The sequence below is a fragment of the Erigeron canadensis genome, chromosome 2 (genome assembly GCF_010389155.1).
Source record: "Erigeron canadensis isolate Cc75 chromosome 2, C_canadensis_v1, whole genome shotgun sequence".
Taxonomy (NCBI): domain Eukaryota; kingdom Viridiplantae; phylum Streptophyta; class Magnoliopsida; order Asterales; family Asteraceae; genus Erigeron; species Erigeron canadensis.
Window position 1 is genome coordinate 31,972,206 of NC_057762.1, and position 23,193 is coordinate 31,995,398.

Sequence of the window (23,193 nt, forward strand, 5' to 3'; positions counted from 1 at the left end):
CCTTCAGCTTTTCCTCCTTCTGAGTTTTGATTATTGATGGTTTTGGTTATTACTATTGGAACATTTTTACATTTTCAGTTTATCTTTTGATGTGTGTTTAATTGTTTGTAACCACCTTAGTGAGGTGATGAGACTAGTTTCCTTCCCTTTCATGTTGGTTTGATTGAGTAGAATTCTACATTGCAGGGCTTATATTTATGTATACGTTAACATTTTATTATGTGTTCATGGTGATAGCACGTTGATTGTCATATGCATATGCTGGTAGTAAGTTCAGCGCTCATGTTTCTTGTTGGCATCATTCACGCATGGAACACCTTTCATACCCGGCAAGTTTTTCTTATTCTTTATTTTTGCTTCTTAGTTTACTTTTCCCTATTTCCCTTAGATTGACTTAGTTTATTGGACATTGAGGACATTGTCCAACTTAAGTGTGGGGGGGATGGTAAATAGGAAAAAGTCGGGTATTTTTGAGGAATTTTGAAACTTTTGTTTGGTTGTCCTTGTAGTTAATTGCTTTTGTCACCTAATTATACATATAATTGAGCAATGTAACTACACCCTTGGCAAAAATTTTAATATGTGGAATGTGTTTTGACTGATTAACGTGGCATCCCTTCTGGATTAATAACATTACTAGCATGCTTATAGCACCAAAACACCAAAATTGTGAGATATTATTGATTCATTGCTAGATATGATAGGTTTTACGGTTTTGGAACTATTAGCCTTGTAAATTTGTCCCTCTCATAGGCTTTTGGATTTATTCGGAAGTAAGGCTCTCTTTTAGAGCTCTGAACTATGATGTGCAAGTTTGAGGTTGGTTTTCCATTTCTGGAATATTGCATTTGCTATGAGTGTGCTGGTGACTGCGTTGATTCTAGAACTTGTCATTATTGATCGTTCCGTTATTTTGCTATATGATGAAGAGGCAAATCTAGATTAATACCTTTATTCTTTGTTCATTTACCTTTTGTTTCGTAAAAATCTGTTATGTGCATGTTTTGTGATGTGCTTAGTAGCTAACTACACTGGTTAGTGAACCACCTGTTGGAAACCCGTATGTTGCACTCACTTTTAGTGCAAGAAAAAAAATATAAAACATGTTGTCACTAGCCTGTTCTTTGCTAAATCTACCTAAAATATAAACCTTTCCTCGCCATACCGATAGTCGAAATCCTGGTGGGTCATTGGTTGCCTTTGCTAGATTGGATGGTTTGGGTTTTGCCTTATTATGTCGGATCGGGATATTCTCATCATTTGGGGGTAGTTTGATTTCGTCATGGTTCTTGGATAAAGTCTAAATTGTTCATCTTAGCATCTTTTGTGATGATTTGTCACTATTTCTTAAATTATGTAAGAGAATACCAATTAGTCAGAGTAAAAGTAGCTCACACAAAAAAAAAAAAAATTTGAAAAAATTGAGCTTGGGCTGTCAGTTGGTATTTCTCCTTTTTGTCAAATCATTTTATGTAAGTTGGTCGTCATTATAACCAACAAAGTGTGCTGAAGTTTAATACGTATATGGTTAGAATGTTTGAAGTTGGCAAGTTGTTTGAAGTCAACAATGGTTAGATTTGGTTGATAAGTTGTTTGATGGAGAACTTTGTGGGATGTGGACCGTCGGCAACTAATGACATGGGTTTGTTTGGACTAGACTATATGTGAAAATTTGTTAAGTGTTGTGTTAGTTCTTTGTTAACACAAATTGTTTTCCCAAATTCCTTTGCCTTGTTTAAATGCCCTGTTTAGCCTTAAAATGTTACCTCCCTTAAAGTCCTCTTCTGATAGACGTTATAGGGCGCATGCGCCTTGGCGACTTAGGAACGATCCTTGTACAAGCCTATGGTTAAAAGATTATGCACATTGAGTGATTATTCAAATATTCAACCCCAGGAGTAAGTTAGTTGGAGTAGGATAGGCGATTTGTCACTTATTCGTTTCATTTGTGCTTAGTCGTGTTATTAAGGCTTGTGTATCGGTCAAATATTGTCAAACATTCTGGTTTTCATTTAAGATTAAAACTGCCTAACCATTTACTCTCATTCTTGATTGTGGTTGAGTTTCTTTTTGATTACTGAAATGTGGTTCCATGATGTGCCAAGGAGTTTTATTATTTTTCAATTTGGATTTCCTTGAGGACAAGCAAAGCTCAAGTGTGGGGGGATTTGATGTGTCATATTTTATACCATTTCCCACGTGATTTTAGAACCAGTTATTCGTTATTTTTTAATATTTTTATCCAACTTTCGATGCTTTGAAGGTGTGTTAAGTGTTTTCAGGTTGGAAATTGATTAGACGAATGAATTGGTCGATTTTGATGAGTTATGGAAGAAATGGGAGAAGCATTCGGTTGAAATCAAGCGAAAGACGAAGAAAACGAAATCTGGAAGTTGTAACGGCCGTTAGTGTTGTAACGGGCGTTACATAGTGATTTTTGGTTTTGGTCTGTAACTGGCAGTTAGTCTCCTTTTTTTTGTAACGGGCGTTACTACACTAACGGCCGTTAGTGATCTAGTACAAGTGTAACGGCAGTTAGCCCACTAACGGCCGTTACACGCGTATTTTGTATAAAGGTTCAGTTAGGGTTCTGCACTTGTGACGAATTTTTGGCATAATTTTTATAGTTTTCTCATAGCTTTAAAAACTTTGGAGCAAACAAGTGGTTAGGGTTTCACATCTTTTCAGCTTTGGATTGTAATCATCATTGCTACCGGATTATCTTCAATCATTTGGTATAATATGATTTCTTCTCTATTTGTTTGTTCTTGTGTTTTTAATATGAGTTGCTAAATCATTAGCACCCGCTTGGGTAGTAAGCATGTCATAGGGTCGAATTAATATTGCTTGTGAATGTTGGACAAGGTTTATATGTTTAATCGGAGATCCACATTTATTTGGATTTAAATATTGTTTTCAACTTTTATATTAATTGATTGATAATTGTAATTAGAAATTCGAGAGAAACCTATGTCATTGTCAATTGATTTATGAAATGGTTAATCGGTCTATAATTAACCTAAAATCGTTGGAGTTCGGGAGAAATCAACGATAAAGATTAAAAACAATTAAATGACAGGCTCAGTGACAATACGGGTTTGACCGTGACAACCATCGCATCTCCTGAATTGACAGTGCGAACCTAACAAGCTCTTAGCGAGCCTAAGGTGGCAATGGTTGTCCTAGAGTGAGATAGACGTTTCTCATGAGCTCTAGAAGGATAATTAAGTAGCAAGTGAGATTGGCTCACTTGTTTTGTATGCTCGATATGGATGAAAATCATTTACTATGCATGAGATTGATGTAATAATATGAGAGGGATGTTATATATAAGAGAGTATGAGAGATTTGATGATATATGAATGTATATCATAAAATGAATATGATTCATTTATTTGTGGTTCACCTCCTATTGTCTCATGCATTAGAGAAAGAGAAATTTTTTGTGGTGAAATGTAATTCACTTGTTGTATTATCCATGAGAGAAAACATGGCAATATATATAAAATCACATGTATGTATGTATGTGGAAGTCCATGTGATTCACTTATGAGGTAATATTTATAGGCTAAAAATGTAAGTAGGTATTTATCCGATAACAACTGTCACCCACTCATTTGTAACAATATAATGTATATGTAAATAAGATGGGTCAAAGGGGCTCTTGCTATGCCTCTAAGCCTTAATAACATGTATGTAATCACATACGTGATCAGAATGTGTAAACGCTTATGATAGAGGGATCTGATTAGGCGAATAAGCAGTTCAGGAGAAAGCTTTCAAAAGATTAAATCATAAAATCAACTCAGGTATTTAATGCTTAACTGTTTAGAGTATAAATTAAGTGCGGGAGCAATAATTATGTTTTGAGCAGTTAAAGTTTCAAGTATAACGGGAGTTCATGTTGTCTACATTTTGAGTCGTTCAACAAATGCAAGTAATTTTTAGACCCGATGATTGGCATGTGAGCTGATCCAAGTAGGTGTTCCTTTTAAAACGGTGTTAAGATTCAACCATCAAATATTCTTTTGCGATTAATCCTACGAGATTACTGACTTTTCTTACTAACTTTTGCAACGTGGCAATTCGGTCACAAAACCCCCCTTTTAATCTGAATCACTTTATTGTAACATTTGCTTAATAAGTCCTTGTGTTCGATCTCGGTTTACCAAGTCAACTATATTGCATACGAACGGGTTCACTGCCCGCAAGTGTGTAGTAGTCAGTAGCTAGGTATTTCGTGTTTATAAATTTAAGACTAGAAAATACATATCATCTTCACCGCCTATACATAATACAACAATTATATATCTATGAGTTCCATAAATTCAACTCTTTCACAAGCATCTACTTGAATTCATCATAAACTCTATCATTATGGTGTTTGGCTTCATTAAGCATTCCCACAAAAATCCATATTCAAGTTCATAATATAATTCTAGCCAAACACCAAAAAACATAAGGTTTATTACTATGGGGTTTCATTATAAAACTCAAATGCATTGACCCGATACTTTTTCTAATAACTCCATTAGGGTTCTTCATCAAAATCCCAAAATATCCAAATTCCCCAATTTTACTACCCAAGAACCCTAATTTTAAAATCAAGAACCTTAAAATTTGTAATTAAATAATTTGGAGAAACCTTACCTCAAAGGATAACAACACAATTGAAATTTCCAGATTTTCTTCCTTTTTTTCTTGATAATTTCGGCCCCTCACTATCCACCACTAGCACTCACTTTGCTTATTATTTGACTGGATTGATTAATTTGTTATAGGAGGGTGAATTGCATGTAATCCTTTGATGGATTAGAAGGAAATGGAAAATTTGAGAGGATTTGAGAAAGGAAGGATTTGGAGCGGGAGAAGATAGTGAAGTTATGAATCATCAACACAAAATGGTTGGACATCTTACACACTTGCCACGATTTTATTTAATTTTAGTGGGTATTATACCCGCTAGACACTAAAGTTTCAACTAAATTAACCCCTTATCTCAAAACAAAATATTAGGAAATTAATTTAATGTCAAAACTATAAAAAAGGTTAATTATTTATTACCTTATAATATTGGGGTGTTACAAATACTCTTAAATCTCAACCTGTTTTATTTCTTCTCTCTTCTCTATAGATCATTTTATTTTTCTACTTCATTCAAAATCTTTTATCTCAAAAATCGTATATCGATAAATTATAAAAATTGTAAAAATTATATGGATGCTCTTAAAATTTCATACTCTTTAATAGAGATGTCATTCGATATATTTTCGACGAATTTTTAAAACCGAGGGTGGAGCCCATACGGCTGAGGGCGGAGCCTGTTAGGTAGATCACTCCCATCACCGATCACCCTTATGATCAATCACCTCCTATAACCAATCACACTTTATGACCTATCACCCCATCATCTCACCGCCGCACCGCGCGAGCATTTGGCTAGTATTATATAATAGAGGAATCCTTTTTTTCAATTCTTAATTAAGGAATTGAAGCGCCTAAAATACCCTGCTTTGTTCATTGATTTAAACATCTCTACCTAATATACCCTTAATGAAATAATTTTCAACATAAATCCCTCAATCATGATAATAACTACACTATCTCCTTTTACATCAATTACTTTTACATTAATCACCATTGCCGCCCCACCACCCGTCACCGCCGCCATCACCACCACCCCACGTCATTATCATTATCATCGTCACAGTGTGCGAGCATATAACTCATTATGATAAAAAAGCAACACCATTAGAGATGACTTGACATTGGTTAGCTATAAATTCATTCATTATATTCATAGCAAGTTAAGGTAAAAAATTTTGGAATGTAAGTTCATAGATTAATCATTGACACATGTCTACTTAAGATTTTCAAAAATAATGTAGGTATTAAAAAAATTTACCCGTAAAAAAAAACTTGATTTTAGCAATAAAATCTATAGGTAACTTTCTAATATCATCTACCAAAATATATATATATATATATATAAAATAAGGTGATAAATTCATTTTTTAAAAAATAAAAAACCCTATATGAATTTCATCTTTGATTTAAAACTATTAGATCAGATTTAATTTTTTAATTTTTTATTAATGACAGTATTCATACTTATACTTTATATAATTTATTAAAATATACCCTCTGAATTATTATAATATACAATAAATTAAATATAAATAATATAATAATAATAATAATCATACATACTGTGATTAAATTATTACTGAACTCCTTCGGTTGTTTAACTTTATCTACTATAATTAAATTAAGGTTGTCATGGTATTACAACATTCAACATTGTCAAAATTATACTATTTATTGGTTTTTAATTAACGATATAGTAATTCATTTTTTGTTAATTTTAGTTTTGTTTACACTTTTGAAATATCAATTTAGTTTTTAATTATAATAAGTATATAATCTATCTATCAATATAGGGGAATGGAAATATGTGGTTGTTATGATCTAAGCGGTATAGAACCCCTCAGATGTTAATTTTTTAATCATAAAAAACATAAGGAGCTAATAAATTATTCATTATACAACAAATATTAAAAAATTTATATGTAAAGAGATATATATCTAAATTGCTTGTATGATAGTTACATATTCACTTTTCTCATATATTATAGAAATTGAAGACTTCGATTCTAATATTTTTTTAAACGACATTTTATTCTACTCTTACTCATAAATTACACTATTAATCCACTCTCACAAATGTGAGAAGCGAGATTTGGACCCAGATGAATTCTCCAATGGTTAATAATCTTACCAATGGGCCACCACACCCCATTGGCTTTAACATTGTAAAAGAATGTAATCCAAGGTTTCATGTTCAATAATAGTTTTAAAAGGTGAAAAAGTTATTATTTCATATAATAACATTATGTTATGGTCATAAACATTATATACAATTTTAATCATATACAATTTTAATCATTGGACTAATTTTTCAATTTGGTTTTATAAGGTTTTATCTTTTTCATATCACTCCAAAAAAAAATCTACTGTAAATCGTGTTTATAAATCAAGTCGGATGTATCGGTGTAATGCACCGAATAGATGGTTTTAAACATATGTTTTTTCAGTTGATAAAACTAAATCTAAATAAATATTAAATTAGAAACCAAAAAATCTGACTGCTTTTATATATAATATTATAACATTCCATACAAATATTTTATTTGCTAAATAATTAATTAGAAAATTGTATTTTATTATATATAAAGATTAAAAAAATATATATTTACATAGTGGTGATCGCGACAATTTATAGTTTTAGGAAAACAATGTAACAAACGATGGCCTATTTTATATTATATTTGTTTTGTTTATTTGGATTAGCACACATTGTAACAATTTTTTTCTTAGACTATGTAGCAAATTCACCTAAGTTATTTGACGTAATTTTCTCTTAATTCGGTGTCTTGCCAGAATATTTAGTAACAAATTCAACCGTTTCAACCGAAGTTATTTAAGATTGATACCTTGTCATTATAACATCTCTTATTTATGTTTGTCAAAATATTGATTTGTCACATATTAACATTTTTGTAGATTTATATGTATTCCTCGCGTATTACGCGGGAAAATAAATATTAGACAATATTAATACTTATATTAACATTTTAGTAGATTTATATGTATAACCACTAGATTAAATTTAATTATTTCATCTTTATCAAATGACAATATTAATACTTGTATTTTTAATGATTAGACAATGTATATACCTTTTAAATAAATATTAATAACAAAAAGTTTCAAACTGTAAATTAGTGGTGGAAAGAAAAAAAGTGTAAATTATAATTTTCAAACATACCCTTCTTAATTATATAATATGAGAAGGGATTATTTGAGAACCCTAAAAAAAAGAACTCAAGAACACATCTCCACCATTGGATGAAAAAATGGATGAACTAGATTAAAAACAAAAACTCATTACAACACTATAGGGGTATTTGTGTCACTCTCTTTATTTTTTTTCTCTCTTACTTTATTAAATTAATATAATTTTATCTAATTCACTAAAAAACTTTTATCTCACAAACCGTAAATCGTTAAACGAAAAGAAGAGCATGGGTAGTCTTAGAATTTCGTCCTCTTTCATTAGAGATGCAATTCGACATACTTTGGACGACTTTTTAAGTTTTGTTTTTTTTTTCATCACGTTCATCTTACACATGTGTAAATTATTATCCTTTGATGTTTACACATGTGTAGGATGAACCTTTTAGTGTTTTCCACTTGTCCTACACATGTGTAAGATGAATGAACATATGTACACAACAATGAAGGTTAAGGGCGAAGCCCGTCAATCCATGACCGAGCCATGGTAGCCAAGGGCAGAGCCCGTCAGTCCATGGCGGAGCCATAGCGGCTAAGGGCGGAGCCCGTTAGGTAGATCACCCATCACCGGTCACCCTCTATGACCTATCACCCTATGACTTATCACTCTCAATGACCTATCACCCCCACTAGCTTTGGTTTATGAATATCCTTAAGGGCGAAACCCGTTCCGAATCATAATTTTTGTTCAACATACACATATGTATGTGTAGGATGAATCTACACATGTGTAGGTTGAACCTTTTAGTGGTTTTTATTTATCCCTACACATGTGTATGATGAACGGGATGGGGAAAAAAACGAAATTTAAAAAGTATTCAAAAGTATATCGAATTGCATCTCGAATGAAAGAGGACGAAATTTCAAGACTACCCATGCTTTTTTTTCGTCTAACGATGTACGGTTTGTGAGATAAAAGTTTTTTAATGAATTCGATATTTTTATTAATTTAATAAGAAGAGAGAGAAAGAGAGAGATGTTGACTTTTTCATAATGACAATCATAACCTTCTTGATCTCGATGAATGGAGGCTGAGATTGGTTCTCGCGTTCTTTTTTTGTTAATAGTTATCAAAATAACTCACCCCTATATAATATACCATAAATAAAAAATATATATACGTTTTAAATAAATATTAATGTTGAAAAATGTAAATTAGTGGTGGAAAGCAAAAAAATATAAATTATAAATTACAAATATACCCTTCTTAATTATTATAATGTATCATAAATATATGATAATATGTAAATCTTTCAAGTTTCAATGACAAAAATAATGCACGAGTTATCCTACACATTTTGTATAATTATAAAAGACTAATAAATCAAATTTGTATATAAATCCATGTATTGAAAAACTAAATTAGACAAAATTCTCCAAATCCCAATCATTTATTACATTTTTTTATTACGGTATTTTTTCACTTAGGTTATTTTTATATAATATATATTAGATTAACATGACTTTCAAAAGAGACAAATATTTCAAAAAAAACTTATGTACTTAATTTATGTGAGGTGAATTTAACTTTTATTACTTTGTAATAGTATTTTTTTTAAACGACATACTACTCTATCGCTATCTTTAAATTATACAAAAATTTGATATGGAACACAAAATCTCAAAAAACTTTCAATAATCTACGCTGTAAATTTGAAAAGTGGATTCGAACGTAGGTCGGTTCTTTCAAAGCCAAAGATCTTACCAACAAAAGTTTGTATATATATATACACACGCACAAATTAGGAGATAATACATTTTTCCATCGTTTTGTTATTATCATTTTATTATTATATTAAATAAATATGTTTTAATTATATTAAATTCTACATTATTGTCATACAAATATATAACAAACAAATCTCACAAATCATATATAATAAAACCATTTCCAAATAATAATATTGTCATTATTCAATAAATAGTATTTATTATTATTTTTAGACTATTATTATATAAAAATATAACAAGCATATTTACTAACCATAATAATCTCATCATATTTAAACATGTTTAATTTTTAATTAATAATTATGTGATTATAAAAACTTAATATGTTTATCTCGCGTAATCGCCGGATATTAATCTAGTTTTCAATATAAAAGAAGTAAATAACCAACAACGTTTGTCAATTAGTGTAATCTTCTTTACAACGTGTATTCATAAGACATCACAAGTTTTTGATTGCTTTATTCGGTGACCATTCGGATAAAACCACGTGAGAAAGGCAATAATGTTTTGTTAAGGGAGCATTTATGATTTACTCCGGCACCATGGCTTGGTTTAATCCGTCCCGAGGAATTGCAAACAAGAACGACCAAGATCATCTCCAACGGCAACACTATTGCCGGTGTAAATCCTTTTTGTAGGCTTCTACTTGACTGATTCGAAAATCAACATAAAACAACCTGGCTATATGGATGTGCGTGGTCCGGTTTGGCCGGTTTTTGCTAAAAATCTCAACCAAACCAATGTAAACGGTTTAACATTTTCTCAAACCAATCCGTCCAAATTGTTTTGCCAAACCAAACCAACCAAAACCAATTAACCGGTTTGGTTTGGTCCGGTTAAACGGTTATCATACTTTAGACGTTTATATCTAAAATCTTTTAATAATACCAAATGGCAAAAGTTTCATTCATAGTTAAAATGAAACACAAAGTATTCTGGAAAATATAAATCATACTAATATTAATTAGCTTGGTGATTTAGGGATCGTTTCTTTGAAAATTTTAAATCTAGAATTTGAATATGTTCAAATTTTTACCAGTTAATAGTTTGTTATTTATAATTTATAACATTGAATATTAATATATGCATGTATATATATATATATATATAAATGGTCCGGTTTGGTTAAACCGGTTTGATAAAATTCTAAAACCACGGACCAAAACATAAGAGCGGTTTATTAAAAAGGCAAACCGACGGTTTAAGTTTTTGATTTTAAACCGACCAATCCCTCCAATTACTTTGGTTTAAACGGTTTAGCCGGTTTAGACCAAACCATGCACATCCCTACCTGGGTATATAGTTGCGAACCATGCCATGGGACAATTTGTTATCATCCGTACTAGGGGTGATCAAAATACGTGCCAACCCGTCAAACCCGTTTAACCGGCCCGAAGAAAACCGAGCCCGACCCAACCCGTTAAGTATATGGTCCGGTCCACGGGCCTATATTTTATGAAATCTCTGGTTACGGGCCGGGCCGAGCTAACCCGGGAAAAAACCCGAGAACCCGCCAACCCGGCCAACATTGACATTACATTGTTATATGACTCATGTAAACTCACGTAAATATATATTATATATTATAATAATATTTTCCTAGTATTTTTATATATTTATATATGTAATTCAGTATTTGATTTGGTTTTCAATTCCATTTAACAAAGTTTTTTTTTAATCTAAAATCATGTTAATAATGTAATTAGGAATTCTCACATAATTTTTTAATGTTGTTGTTAATAGTTAAAGCACAACCGAAACGAGAATCATAATGAGATATTGTATTGTAGTCAAACCATTATTACGAAAACCATAACAACACTTAAAAAACCATGAGATATTTGTTGTTATCCGAGTTACGGGTTGGCCTGCAAAAACCTGAGCCCGCATGCTAACCCGAACCGGACCGACCCAATGAAACATGGGCCGGTCCTCGGTCCACATATTTTGTATTTTTCGGATCACGGGTCGGGCCGGGTTGAGGCTGGGTCGGGCCTGGTTGAGCCCATGATCACCCCTAATCCGTACATCAACTTTTTTTAGCTGATCAAATGTGTTATTAAAAAGAAAACCTTAATTGCAAAATGTATAAGTTTGAACCATTGGATAAAACTCAACTTTTAATTAGAGTATTTAGATTAAAAGGATGATTTCATAGCTTTTATAACTTTTTTAAATTTGATTTTAATTTAATAAATTCAAATATGATCAATGATTATATAAATGATTTTTTTTCAATTTGTAATTATAGAAAGTAATTAATCTAATGCTATAACTATGAAAAGCACTTTTTATATTTTATATTATTTTTTAAAAATCACTTTCTTGATTTTCTTATTGTAAATATATCAAACTATGACTTTTTATATCTTTTTATCATATAACGTAATAAATATTGTTTACAGTTATAACTTTTATAATTATTTAATTTTATATCGTTAATATCTTTGGATATTTAAATAAAAGATAAAAAATTATAAAAATGACAGCATCATCATTTTTCAAACATCTTTTATATATGTTTGTTAAACTAATAAAATGGTGCAAATATTAAATAAAGTAAATGATATATATTTTTGTTTCGGTTGTGTTGGTACATTTTTTTTCATATGAATCCAAACTGAATCTATCATAACTTTTGGTTTTTGGAAAATTAAAACAAAAAATCATTGGTTTTTTCGGTTCGAATTATTCAATTATCATGTTTTTTTGGTCGGTTTTTCTTCACCCTTAATACTTAGCTTCCATATATGAATTTCAATATATTAATAGTTATTATTAAATTTTTTTGTTTCATGAAAACTCTTAGATGCAAATAAAACTATTAACAAACAAGTAAATATAATTGCAAATTTTAAAAACTTACGATCTTTTAAATCTTACACCATTTATAATGATGCATTAAATTTGAAGTCCCTATTTTTTTTTTTTTTACATATGAAAATTAGGTATATGGACAATTGATTACTAAAATCTCTTTTTTTTTTACACCATGCTAAAATTTTATATATATATATATATATACTTAAACTCATGTAATTATAAATATGATATTATTGTTTTTCGACACTTTTTATTTACAATTTGTCAATATACGATATTATGAAATATTTAATATTTTATTAATTATATATGTTTACTCGCGTATTATGCATCATATAATCTAATACAGTATCTAAAACACATTTGATGGTATATTGTTTGAAAAAAAATAGTATATATCATCACCGTTAAAAGGGCCATTGAAGACATCATATTTGTGCAACTATTGATAAAGCAAAAAAGTAAAAGATTTTAAGAATCAATGCTTTGAATGTTGACGGATGGAATATTGCACGAAAACTTCATTCATGGCTGTGGTTGGAGCATCACTTCCATGAACATTAAGTGTGTGTGTTCTGTTTTTGAGTTACTCTCCAAAATAGTAGTGAGATGATGGAACTTTTCTATTCATTACGAGACTAATTGCATTACATACTTTCTGGAGATGCTTCTTTAGCTTCACTAGTTCACTTTGTATCTTCAATATGTTTAGTCAACTCAATTGCTATTAATTTTGACCTTAGTCAACTCATTTGCTATTAATTTTGACATTTTGAAATTTGTAGTTCGCGGAAGCAGAACTTTGACATGATGTGGGGAAGGATGTGATCTCCAAACTAGTTTCTTCCTTTGAACCACTTGAGTGTAGAAAACTTTGATAGATAAGCTATGTGATTCTTGTGTATGTTTTGGACGGGTAATGAGCTAATTTATAAAGTAGTGGAGCTAATTTTAATTATATGTCAATCACAATTAACAGTGGATAGAGATTCTCTAAAGTTCAATTAACTTAACTATACTACTGATAAATGGAAGTGGATTGGTGGATCAGGCAACACATTCTCAGTTAAAGAGGCGAAAAGATTCTTGACCAGTGACCAAGCTTACAACAACAGGTATGTGTTTTCTTGGTCTAAGTGGGTCCTTAAAAAATGCAATTTGTTCCTGTGGAGGGCGACTATGGATCAAATTCATACTCTCAAAGCTCTATATAAAGAGAAGGAATTGTTCATTTGGTGATGTCTCATGTGCAACAATAGGGAAGAATCTATTGACCATCTGTTATGTGGGTGTTTGATTGCAAATGGGTTCTGGGAGAAAATTACAAGCTGGTGCAAGGGCAGGCTACTTTACGTCTTTTCTCTCAAAGACTTGGTAGAGATCCACGAACACTTGGGATTGCACAAAATGGAATAGAAGACAAACAAAGGTATGGTTATTGTAGCGTGTTGGTGCATTTGGAAGGCTAGAAACGAAGCAAGATTCAACAACGGCTAAGTGTGCTTAGAGAAGGTTTGGCACGATACCTTGTCCCTCGGGTATTTATGGTACAAGTGTAGAGGGAAACATCACTCCGTTTCTTGGAAGGATTGGTGTAAATTCATTGTATAATCTATATCTATACTTCTATATATATTATATAAAAATTATAACCTATGTTGAAAGTTTATAAAAATGGGACATGCGAATTAACCAAAATACCTTTAATGAATTAAATCATCATCAACCTTTAATATTAAATTACACCATTAGTCAATTATATTATAAAATATCTCTTCTAACCCTCTGTAAATCAGATACCTTTACCTACACCAATTGATGCCGCCACCACCATCACTATCTGTCACCACCATCACACCACCGTTATCATCAGCTCGCCGCCGCATTGCGCGGGTACCAAGTATCCACCACTTGCCAAAGATTGAAGAAGCATTTATATTTGTAACGTATGATTTTCATGTTAAAGTACTCCAAGTATCCACCACTTGCCTCTCATTGCATCCGATCCTTTTTTAGAAAGGTTTTTGACTTCCCCTGGACTTCTAAATCTTCCACATATATATGCACCAATCTTTTCAAGAATCTAATAAACAACGGTCATCGGATCCCAAGTGTCTAAGCTTCCTTAACAAGACTTGGACAATATCTAACTTCTTTTGATCCGGAACAAGTCTTATTTCCTTACGAGGAAATAATAATATCCATATCCGATCCCTTTCTTGCAAAATTTACTCGTCAAATCTATATATAATCGGTCCTAAGATTAATTCGATTCGTTTAACAACGAAATTTAATCATTGTTAAATTATATATCGATCGATCCTTGAAATATAGTCATATATATATATTGAATGAATATGTATGTCAAATCAAAACTGGTTTCTTACTTTATTTGTCGATTCCAAGAATGGTAGTGGGATGTATATATTTATCAACATGTAAAGGTTCACCTTTTGTAAATGATGAAGAAAAAAAAAGTATACAATGCTTATCTTTATATAAAAACATTGACATCCATTTGATAAAAGTGAGATATTATAGGGACCGCAATAAAAAGTATAAATTTTCCGGGTGTTTGTTGTTCCTATATAAATCGTTTGTTGACATTAAATCACATACACACACTCACATAAAAGGAGTACCAAAAGGTGATGGAAACCCATGGCTCCTCGTTTTCAAGCTTCAAATCCTATATCAACGCCCTTTCGGATGTCCCTAACCGGTTCATCCAAAGAGCAGGTTCCGTCTCCACAACTTTTGAAGAAACTAGCCGTATCAGCAACCGTTCAGGTGCGGATATGAAGAAGAACCTTAGGTGGTATGATCTTATTTGTTTTGGCATTGGTGGCATGGTTGGGGCCGGTGTCTTTGTGACTAGTGGTACTGCTAGTCACGATAAAGCCGGCCCCGCTGTTATATTATCATACGCCATTGCTGGCCTATGTGCACTTCTCTCGGCGTTTTGTTATACCGAGTTCGCCGTTCATATGCCAGTTGCGGGTGGTGCCTTTAGTTATATCCGTGTCACTTTTGGTAACAAACTAACATAATATTCGCGCATTATTTATTATTTACTATATTATTGAATAATATATATGTGCCTTACCTTTTACAAAATGCATTTATTATATAAAAGTTTTTACTATTTTAGCAAAATAGTTATAAATATATATCATTTCTCATAATAGTAATAGTAGAAACATAAATAAATGTCACATTCATCATGTGTGTTTATTTATGATATAGGTGAATTTACAGCATTTCTAGTAGGGGCTAATTTGGTAATGGACTATGTACTATCAAATGCGGCTGTAGCAAGAAGTTTCACAACATACCTCGGAACAGCCATTGGCGTTTCCGCAGAATCCAAATGGAGAATACCTGTTACATCTCTTCCTAAAGGTTTCAACCAAATCGATATCATTGCGGTTTTCATAATCATAATTATCACTCTCATCATATGTTACAGGTAAATAATAAATTATACGTTTACGTTATATATAATGTCAAATTGTTAAACAATCTTTAATGTAGTTTTTCAATGTTCTGGTTTTGCTTTAAAAAAATTAATGTCACAACTTTTCTTTTCTTTTTTTCTTTTAATGTAAAATTTGGTCAAAACACAAACATTAAAATTCATTTATTTGCATAGTTCTAATACAATTTATATTGATTTTTTTTTTTGTTACAGTACTAGAGAAAGTTCTATATTGAACATGACTTTAACAGCAGCCCACATTTTGTTCATATTATTCATTATCTTGATGGGCTTTTGGAAAGGAGAAATAAAAAACTTTATTGAGCCATCCGACCCGAAACACCCGGGTGGGTTTTTTCCATTTGGGGCTCCGGGTGTGTTTAATGGGGCAGCTCTTGTGTATGTGAGTTACATTGGGTACGACGCCGTTTCGACATTGGCTGAGGAGGTTAAGAATCCGGTTACGGATATACCCATTGGGGTATCCGGGTCGGTTATTCTTGTTACCGTTTTGTATTGTTTGATGGCTGCTTCAATGTCCATGCTTCTTCCATATGATCTGGTATGTACTCTATTATTTTTTTTGGATCAACATATTATTATTATTATTATTTTATTAAGAAAAACTGTAGAAGATAATATAAACGATATTATCCATTTGAGAATGAATAGTGATTTACTGTAATGCCCTCAGATTTCCTGTGGATGATGTTTTGCTTGTTATCTCCTTTGCATGGCACACATCATCGGAGTAAATATATATATATATTTTTCAATGATTATCTCTATTTTGTCAACAAATCTTTGATGGAAAATCAAAAATTCGGCATATAAGCATTATTATTGTTTAAGGAACAATCATTTTGTATGTATTAACATGGTGTGGTTATTAGTTAACAATATTTTTTATGATGACATTAGATTTGTTTTTTTTTTACCGTGATAGATTTGTAATTTTTTTTAAAAAATTTTTTGGTACTCGTAATATATATCTACGGTGTTTATTTATTTTATCTTTCTTCCTAAAAAGCATGAAGTAACATGTTTGTGTGGTTTTTTCTTAAATATAACATTTTGTGATGATTCTGGTTTAAGATAATGTTTGATGTGCCTGACACATCTTTTCCGAAAGAAAATATCATTTCTCTTTCAATATATGAAGTTTTGTTCTTGTTTACATAAATATTTTTTGGTAATATTATATTAATTTTTAGTATACACTTACACTCAATGTCATTTAAGTTTTGAGGTGGGAGAATACTTGTGTGTTGACAAACAAAACGTAAAAAAAGGTACTCAAGTGGATAAGCATAATGTTGTTGCTTGAGCTTGTTGTACAAATTTCTACATTGAACAAATTTTGTGTAGATAAAGCGTCTTTGAGACAACAGTTTTTGAAAAGGACCTTTTCCTACAAGTGACGGCTAAAAGCAGAATTGTCTTGTCTCAACTAATTTTAGCATCCTGGTATCTTTGTCTTCATTAGTATACTACGAGTACCTTTTATAAGCCAACTTGTATAGTTATGTAACTTTTAAATTTTGACATTTTTATACAATAATGTATATATGTGTAATGTGTAGTTTTTCTTTATGTTATTTATATGTAGATAAATCCGGAGTCGCCATTTACAGGTGCGTTTATGGAGAAATCAAATGGATTCAACTGGGTATCTAACGTAATAGGAGTTGGCGCGAGCTTTGGAATTCTAACATCATTGCTGGTGGCAATGTTGGGTCAGGCTCGGTATATTTGTGTTATTGGAAGGTCCGGTGTGGTTCCTGTGTGGTTGGCCAAGGTTCATCCAAAGACATCAACACCAGTAAACGCTTCAGTATTTTTAGGTAAACTATTTTGGTCATTCCATTTGTTTCAACCTTATTTCATTCAATGACTAGGACGAACCCTATATATATGTGAGAACCACAAATATGGAAAGAACCGTGAGAACCACTAGTTTCTCTCCCTCTTTCTTCTTTTTTGTGTTGTTTTTTATTTTTTATTTTTTGAAACTTTTTTTTGTTTTTTATTTTCTTTTAACAAAAACCCATTCCAAAAAAAAAATTAAAATTTTTTTGTAAAAATCATATAGGTTACGTGTTAAGAAAACGTATAGATACGGTACGGGCGTTGCCCTACATCCGTTCTAAAGGGGTTGTCACCGGACGCATATGGGAATGGTATGGATTTGATGGGCGACGATCCAAGAGATGGTGACGGTTGTTACGGTATGGGCGTAGCCCTTAATTCTATGGGCAAAGTCCTTAGAAATGATTTTTCAATGATTCTCACAGTTCTCACCATATATGTTGGTTCTCACTTGATCCATTCACTATATATATATATATATATGAGGTTGTTAGACACGTTAAAACTTTTTTTAAACCATAACAATCATTAAGGTCCAAACATTTATTCAAAATATTAAAATATTGGTATGTAACAGATTTTTTCACCCAAGTTGGGTGCATAATAGCCCTATACTCATTATATACCGAGTATATTAATATGAATAGTTCGAGACTATAAAAAATTATCGTTAGAAAGTTAGCACATATGGGAAATTGGTCCCATATGAAGTGATCCATCTTTATATTACATTTTAAAATCGGTTATATGGTAGTACTAGATATAAGATATTTAAATTAGTAGAGAGTACCATAGAAGTATTATTTTTGTACTTTGCTCAATCATCAAAAGTGGTCGGAAAATGCACAAAGCAAAAGGCCATTTCACTGCCCAAAATCTATACCCAATGTCGGCACACCCCTGCCTAGTTAAAGAATCTAAATAAAAATTGGAAAAATTGATGATTTCAAGTGAGTTATATGGAAAAATGTTGAAAACACATTAAAAACCTGACCGCAAGTACCTAAATATGCTTTACTTAATTAAATAACCAGGGTTGGACTATACAAGTCCAACATAACATATCCTAAGTTTTTTTTGTTTGTTTAAAATTTTTAGTTGTGATGAAGGCTGAATGGTATGATGGATGCCACTAAGTTCATGCTACCAAAAGAGATTTATGAACTTATGACATTTGAACAATAACGAACATATTCTAAATATCTATACTTGTATCAAATCATTTTTCGAAGTAGTAGATCATCAATTGACAATGATGTCACTTTTATATATAGTTTTATTAGTAATCTGCAAATGGGGATAAGCATCTTGAAAAGGCAAGTATATATTGATTACAAGAATCCTCATACATAACTAGTTACATATGCTATGAAATTTCAGTTTCATGAAGACTTTTCCTCAAGAATCATGTTCTAAAGTTAAGTGATTTTTGCAAATGTGACCCTAAATTTAACCCTATCCTATCTCCATCATGTGGGTCTTGTGAATTCCCTCTTTTACAACCACTTAAAATGGGATCCCATTGTTTTTTTAATGATTTCATATGTTTGACTTTGACTCTTCTCTTATCTTGAATTACTATTCTTGATCGAACAGTCAACTTTCTTGAATAAGTTCTTAATCTATTTGACCTAAATGGCTAGATCGTATTGGATTCTTTAGATCTTATCTCTGTATGCTTCTATGCGCAAGTGACTTTTAGTATTTTTTTATTTTTTTTTTCTAGCAATACACTTGTACGATTTTGGATTTGATTTTTAATGTGCTAAAAGAAAAAATTATACGCATGTGATCTAAATCTTTTTTTTTTTATAGGGATTTTCACGGCGGCAATAGCCCTTTTCACCGAGCTAGGTGTTCTTTTGAACCTTGTCTCAATTGGCACACTATTTGTCTTCACAATGGTCTCCAATGCTGTCATTTACCGACGTTACGTCTCAGTTGAGACCACGACCCCATGGCCTACATTGTCCTTCCTCTTAAGCTTTTCGTTCACTTGCATCATGTTCACTTTACTATGGTGGCTAGCACCACCAGGGAAACCCAAAGGCTTCATGCTCGGCACATGCTTTGTAGTTGCCGTGGTTTTAGTTCTACTCTTCATATACACTGTGCCCCAAGCAAGGAAGCCGGATTTTTGGGGCGTCCCTCTTATGCCATGGATACCATGTGTCTCAATCTTTCTTAACATATTCTTGTTAGGAAATATTGATGCACCTTCTTACGTTCGATTTGGGTTCTTTTCGGCCATTGTAGTGCTTGTATATGTTCTATATAGTGTTCATGCTAGCTTTGATAGTGAAGAAGAAGGTTATCTAAGTGAAAAGAATGTTGAGATGGTGAAGGGATCATTTGACATTGAAGATCTAACTCGCAAAGTCCAAAGTTGACATTTGACTTTTATTTTTATAATTTTGATGATAGATATCAGAGCAAGAACAGAATTAAGTTTTGTGGGCATGTTGTATAGCGCATGATTTTGGTCCCCTTTTGTATCTAAAATGTAGTCCATCAACTTTTGAAGATGGTTGACATGGCAAGAAGGAAACATTTTTACCTCTTTATGTATATGGTTTTTGGTCAAATATGACCACCCCTTTGAAGCCCAACTCTTTGTGTGTATCATTTTGGCTAAAATTCCAGTTTTTAAGATGTGATTCGATGAAACAAATTGAACCTGTGCATCAATATGATTAGAATTAATATTGATTAAATAAGTTAAACCTTTGCACAATATGATCTAATGTATCATGTGTTCGCCTTAACATATTCAGTATGTGACACCAAATATGCATATTATCCAACATGCCCTATTTTAAGTTTTGTAGTTGCTAGCACATATTTTATCCTTTCACACAAACTATATTCCTCAATACAAATTTTAGAAAAGAAAAAATAAACTTTTGAATACATAATAATCACATCACCAAATAATCATTATCATTTAGTTTTTTCCCTGTACTTTGCGGTTTGCACCAAAGCTAACTTTTTTTTTAACGGCAAATTTAGATCACTAACTGACGAACCACTAGAGTATCATCGTACCACAAGAGCATCACCGGATCATATTCTCACTAGGCAATAAAGCCAATACACTTATTCAAAAGAAAATTCAATAATTATGAAAAAACCCCTTTATGAGATTCGAACCCTTTACCGTATGGTCTCTAAGCCTTATCTCATGTACCACTAAAATGCCACTAAGCTATTAAGCAATTGCACCAAGCTAACTTACCTAACTAAAAATTTCTATACTTCTTTCGGTTGGTCTAGATAATAAATCACCTCAAAGTATGTTTAGCTTACCACTAAATACCAATTCGATATATCATTTTTATTTTATTTTTAAATTATAATTCATTTAAATACATAGGATTTTTCATATCTTTTTTAGTTAAAGTTAATTACTTAAATGATACCTAACGTTTACGCAATATTGCTGGTTTAATACCTTTCCTTTTGATATTACGCGGATCATACCCAACGTTTCTAAAACTCTACTCGGACCGTACTGGAATCAAACACTATTTGATGGGCGTTAAAACCCCCTCACGTGACTTGCACGTGAAGGGTAAAAATGAATTTCCGCGTTTCTTAATTACTTAAATGATACCTAACGTTTGCACGATATTATTGGTTTCATACCTAACTAATGTTTAGTTATTACTTTTTTTTTGTATATTTTTAATTTTGAAAGGTGAATTTCTTTTTTTCTTTCTTTCTAAAAGCAGTGAATTTCGCTTTAAGCAGTAGTCCAAGCTTAATAGGGTTTTTCCCCATCGGGTCTAATTTAAATCGGATTATACCTGACACGAAGCTTAAAGCGAAATTCACCTTTTTATTTTTTAAAATTTAAATAGGATCATACCCCATTGGGTTTCATACTTTGTATCTGACTAGTTTTTACTAGCATTTACTTTGTTTAATTATTAATTAATGTCGTAAAAAAAAAGACAATGTATGCTAGATCTCATGTTGTCGAATTGCAACACGAAGCTTAAAGTGAAATTCACCTTTCAAAATTAAAAGAATACAAAAAAACTAAAAAAATATTAACTAAACATTATGTATGAAACCAACAATATTGTGTAAACGTTAGATAACATTTAAGTAATTAAGAAACGCAAAAATACATTTTTATCTACCTCACGTGCAAGTCACGTGGAGGGATTTTTTTTTAACGGCATCAAAATTATATATATCTTAAGAATATATGAACCTCTAGTAAGATACTAGAAGGTCACACAACAATTACAAACGATACAATTACAAAGCGAACTATATTATCATGAAACGAAACAAGCTAAACGAAAAAAAGAGGATTAGAAAGCCACTCCACCCACGACATGTGTTTCTTTTTAATTCTATTAGATACCCATATGTATGAATAGGCAATGATGCTATCTTTGCTTCCCCTTGTTAAACACCTTATCATTACGAAACTTCCAAATAGACCAACAACCACAAAAGACAATAGCTTCAACAACACGCTTTTTTTCCATGGAAATCTGCATCATATCAATGGACTGTAACAACTCAGCTTTTTTTCCATGGAGAGATTTTAACGGCCATCAAACGACGTTTAGTTCTAGTATGGTCCGAGCAGGGATGGAGGCAAAAAACTTTTTGTGAAGGGGCAAATTTAAAAGTCTTTTATTATATTTATTAGAGTCATCTTTGAGTGGAAAAATTTTTTTAAACAAAAGTTAACTTTCACCAGAGAATTAGAAAAAATGGACCCTTAAAATAATTTCGTCTGGGTGCCAGTTATGAGAACATTTATCTTAAACTCGAACATTGGTCTTTGCAATTTTAGAGCATGTGATAACGGAGGAGTTACGTTATATTAAACAACATAAATAAGTACATCGAAATCAATGATTACAATTTAGCCTCTACATAAATTTTGACTTGACTATTATGATTACAATTATATAATAACTTGAAAATAAAATAACATTTTCACATACAACTATACTATTTATCAATGTATGATACAATTACCCAAACAAATAAAACACTTTCTTCAACTTCGTTAAAAATCAAAATAACTGGACATTTTTACTTTACCAATAGATGATTTTATGTCAAAACTAATGCTTCCAACATAAGTAACATACTTTCAAAGAAGAGGCTTATGGCAACGATGATGACATTTGTATGTATAATGTATTTTCTGTTTATTATTATTATTTATGAACAAAACTACAAATATATCTTTAAAAAATTACATTATACCAAAATTGGAATGGGGGCAGTTGCCCACACTGCACCCATTGTAGAGCCGTCCCTGGGTCCGAGTGGAGTTTTAGAAACTTTGGGCCGGTATGATGCTATTAATATCGATAGAAAAGGTATCAAAGTAGCAATATCGCGCAAACGTTCAATACCATTTAAGTAATTAACTCCATAACAATTATCTATACTTCTATACTATA

The 23,193-nt window shown here is 31.6% G+C and overlaps 1 protein-coding gene across 2 annotated transcripts; it reads left to right on the plus strand.

Moving 5' to 3' along the window:
• The first annotated feature begins 15,042 nt into the window (after positions 1-15,042).
• On the plus strand, positions 15,043-20,323 carry LOC122588699 (cationic amino acid transporter 6, chloroplastic). 2 transcript variants are annotated; one of them, XM_043760868.1, is made up of 5 exons: positions 15,043-15,441; positions 15,655-15,877; positions 16,100-16,448; positions 17,496-17,730; positions 19,571-20,323. In XM_043760868.1, the coding sequence occupies exons 1-5, from the start codon at positions 15,060-15,062 to the stop codon at positions 20,143-20,145; spliced, it is 1,764 nt and encodes a 587-aa protein (XP_043616803.1). In that variant the 5' UTR covers positions 15,043-15,059; the 3' UTR covers positions 20,146-20,323. The 2 variants fall into 2 exon arrangements, with proteins under 2 accessions (XP_043616803.1, XP_043616804.1); XM_043760869.1 differs by having other exon boundaries at positions 15,183-15,198.
• The last annotated feature ends 2,870 nt before the right edge of the window (positions 20,324-23,193 follow it).

What these genes read in the sequence shown, in the direction of transcription:
- LOC122588699 (XM_043760868.1), top strand. Translation starts at nt 15,060, where the DNA reads ATGGAAACCCATGGCTCCTCGTTTTCAAGCTTCAAATCCTATATCAAC. An exon ending in TTATATCCGTGTCACTTTTG is followed by an intron (nt 15,442 to 15,654) that starts GTAACAAACTAA and finishes TTTATGATATAG; the next exon opens with GTGAATTTACAGCATTTCTA. An exon ending in ACTCTCATCATATGTTACAG is followed by an intron (nt 15,878 to 16,099) that starts GTAAATAATAAA and finishes TTTTTGTTACAG; the next exon opens with TACTAGAGAAAGTTCTATAT.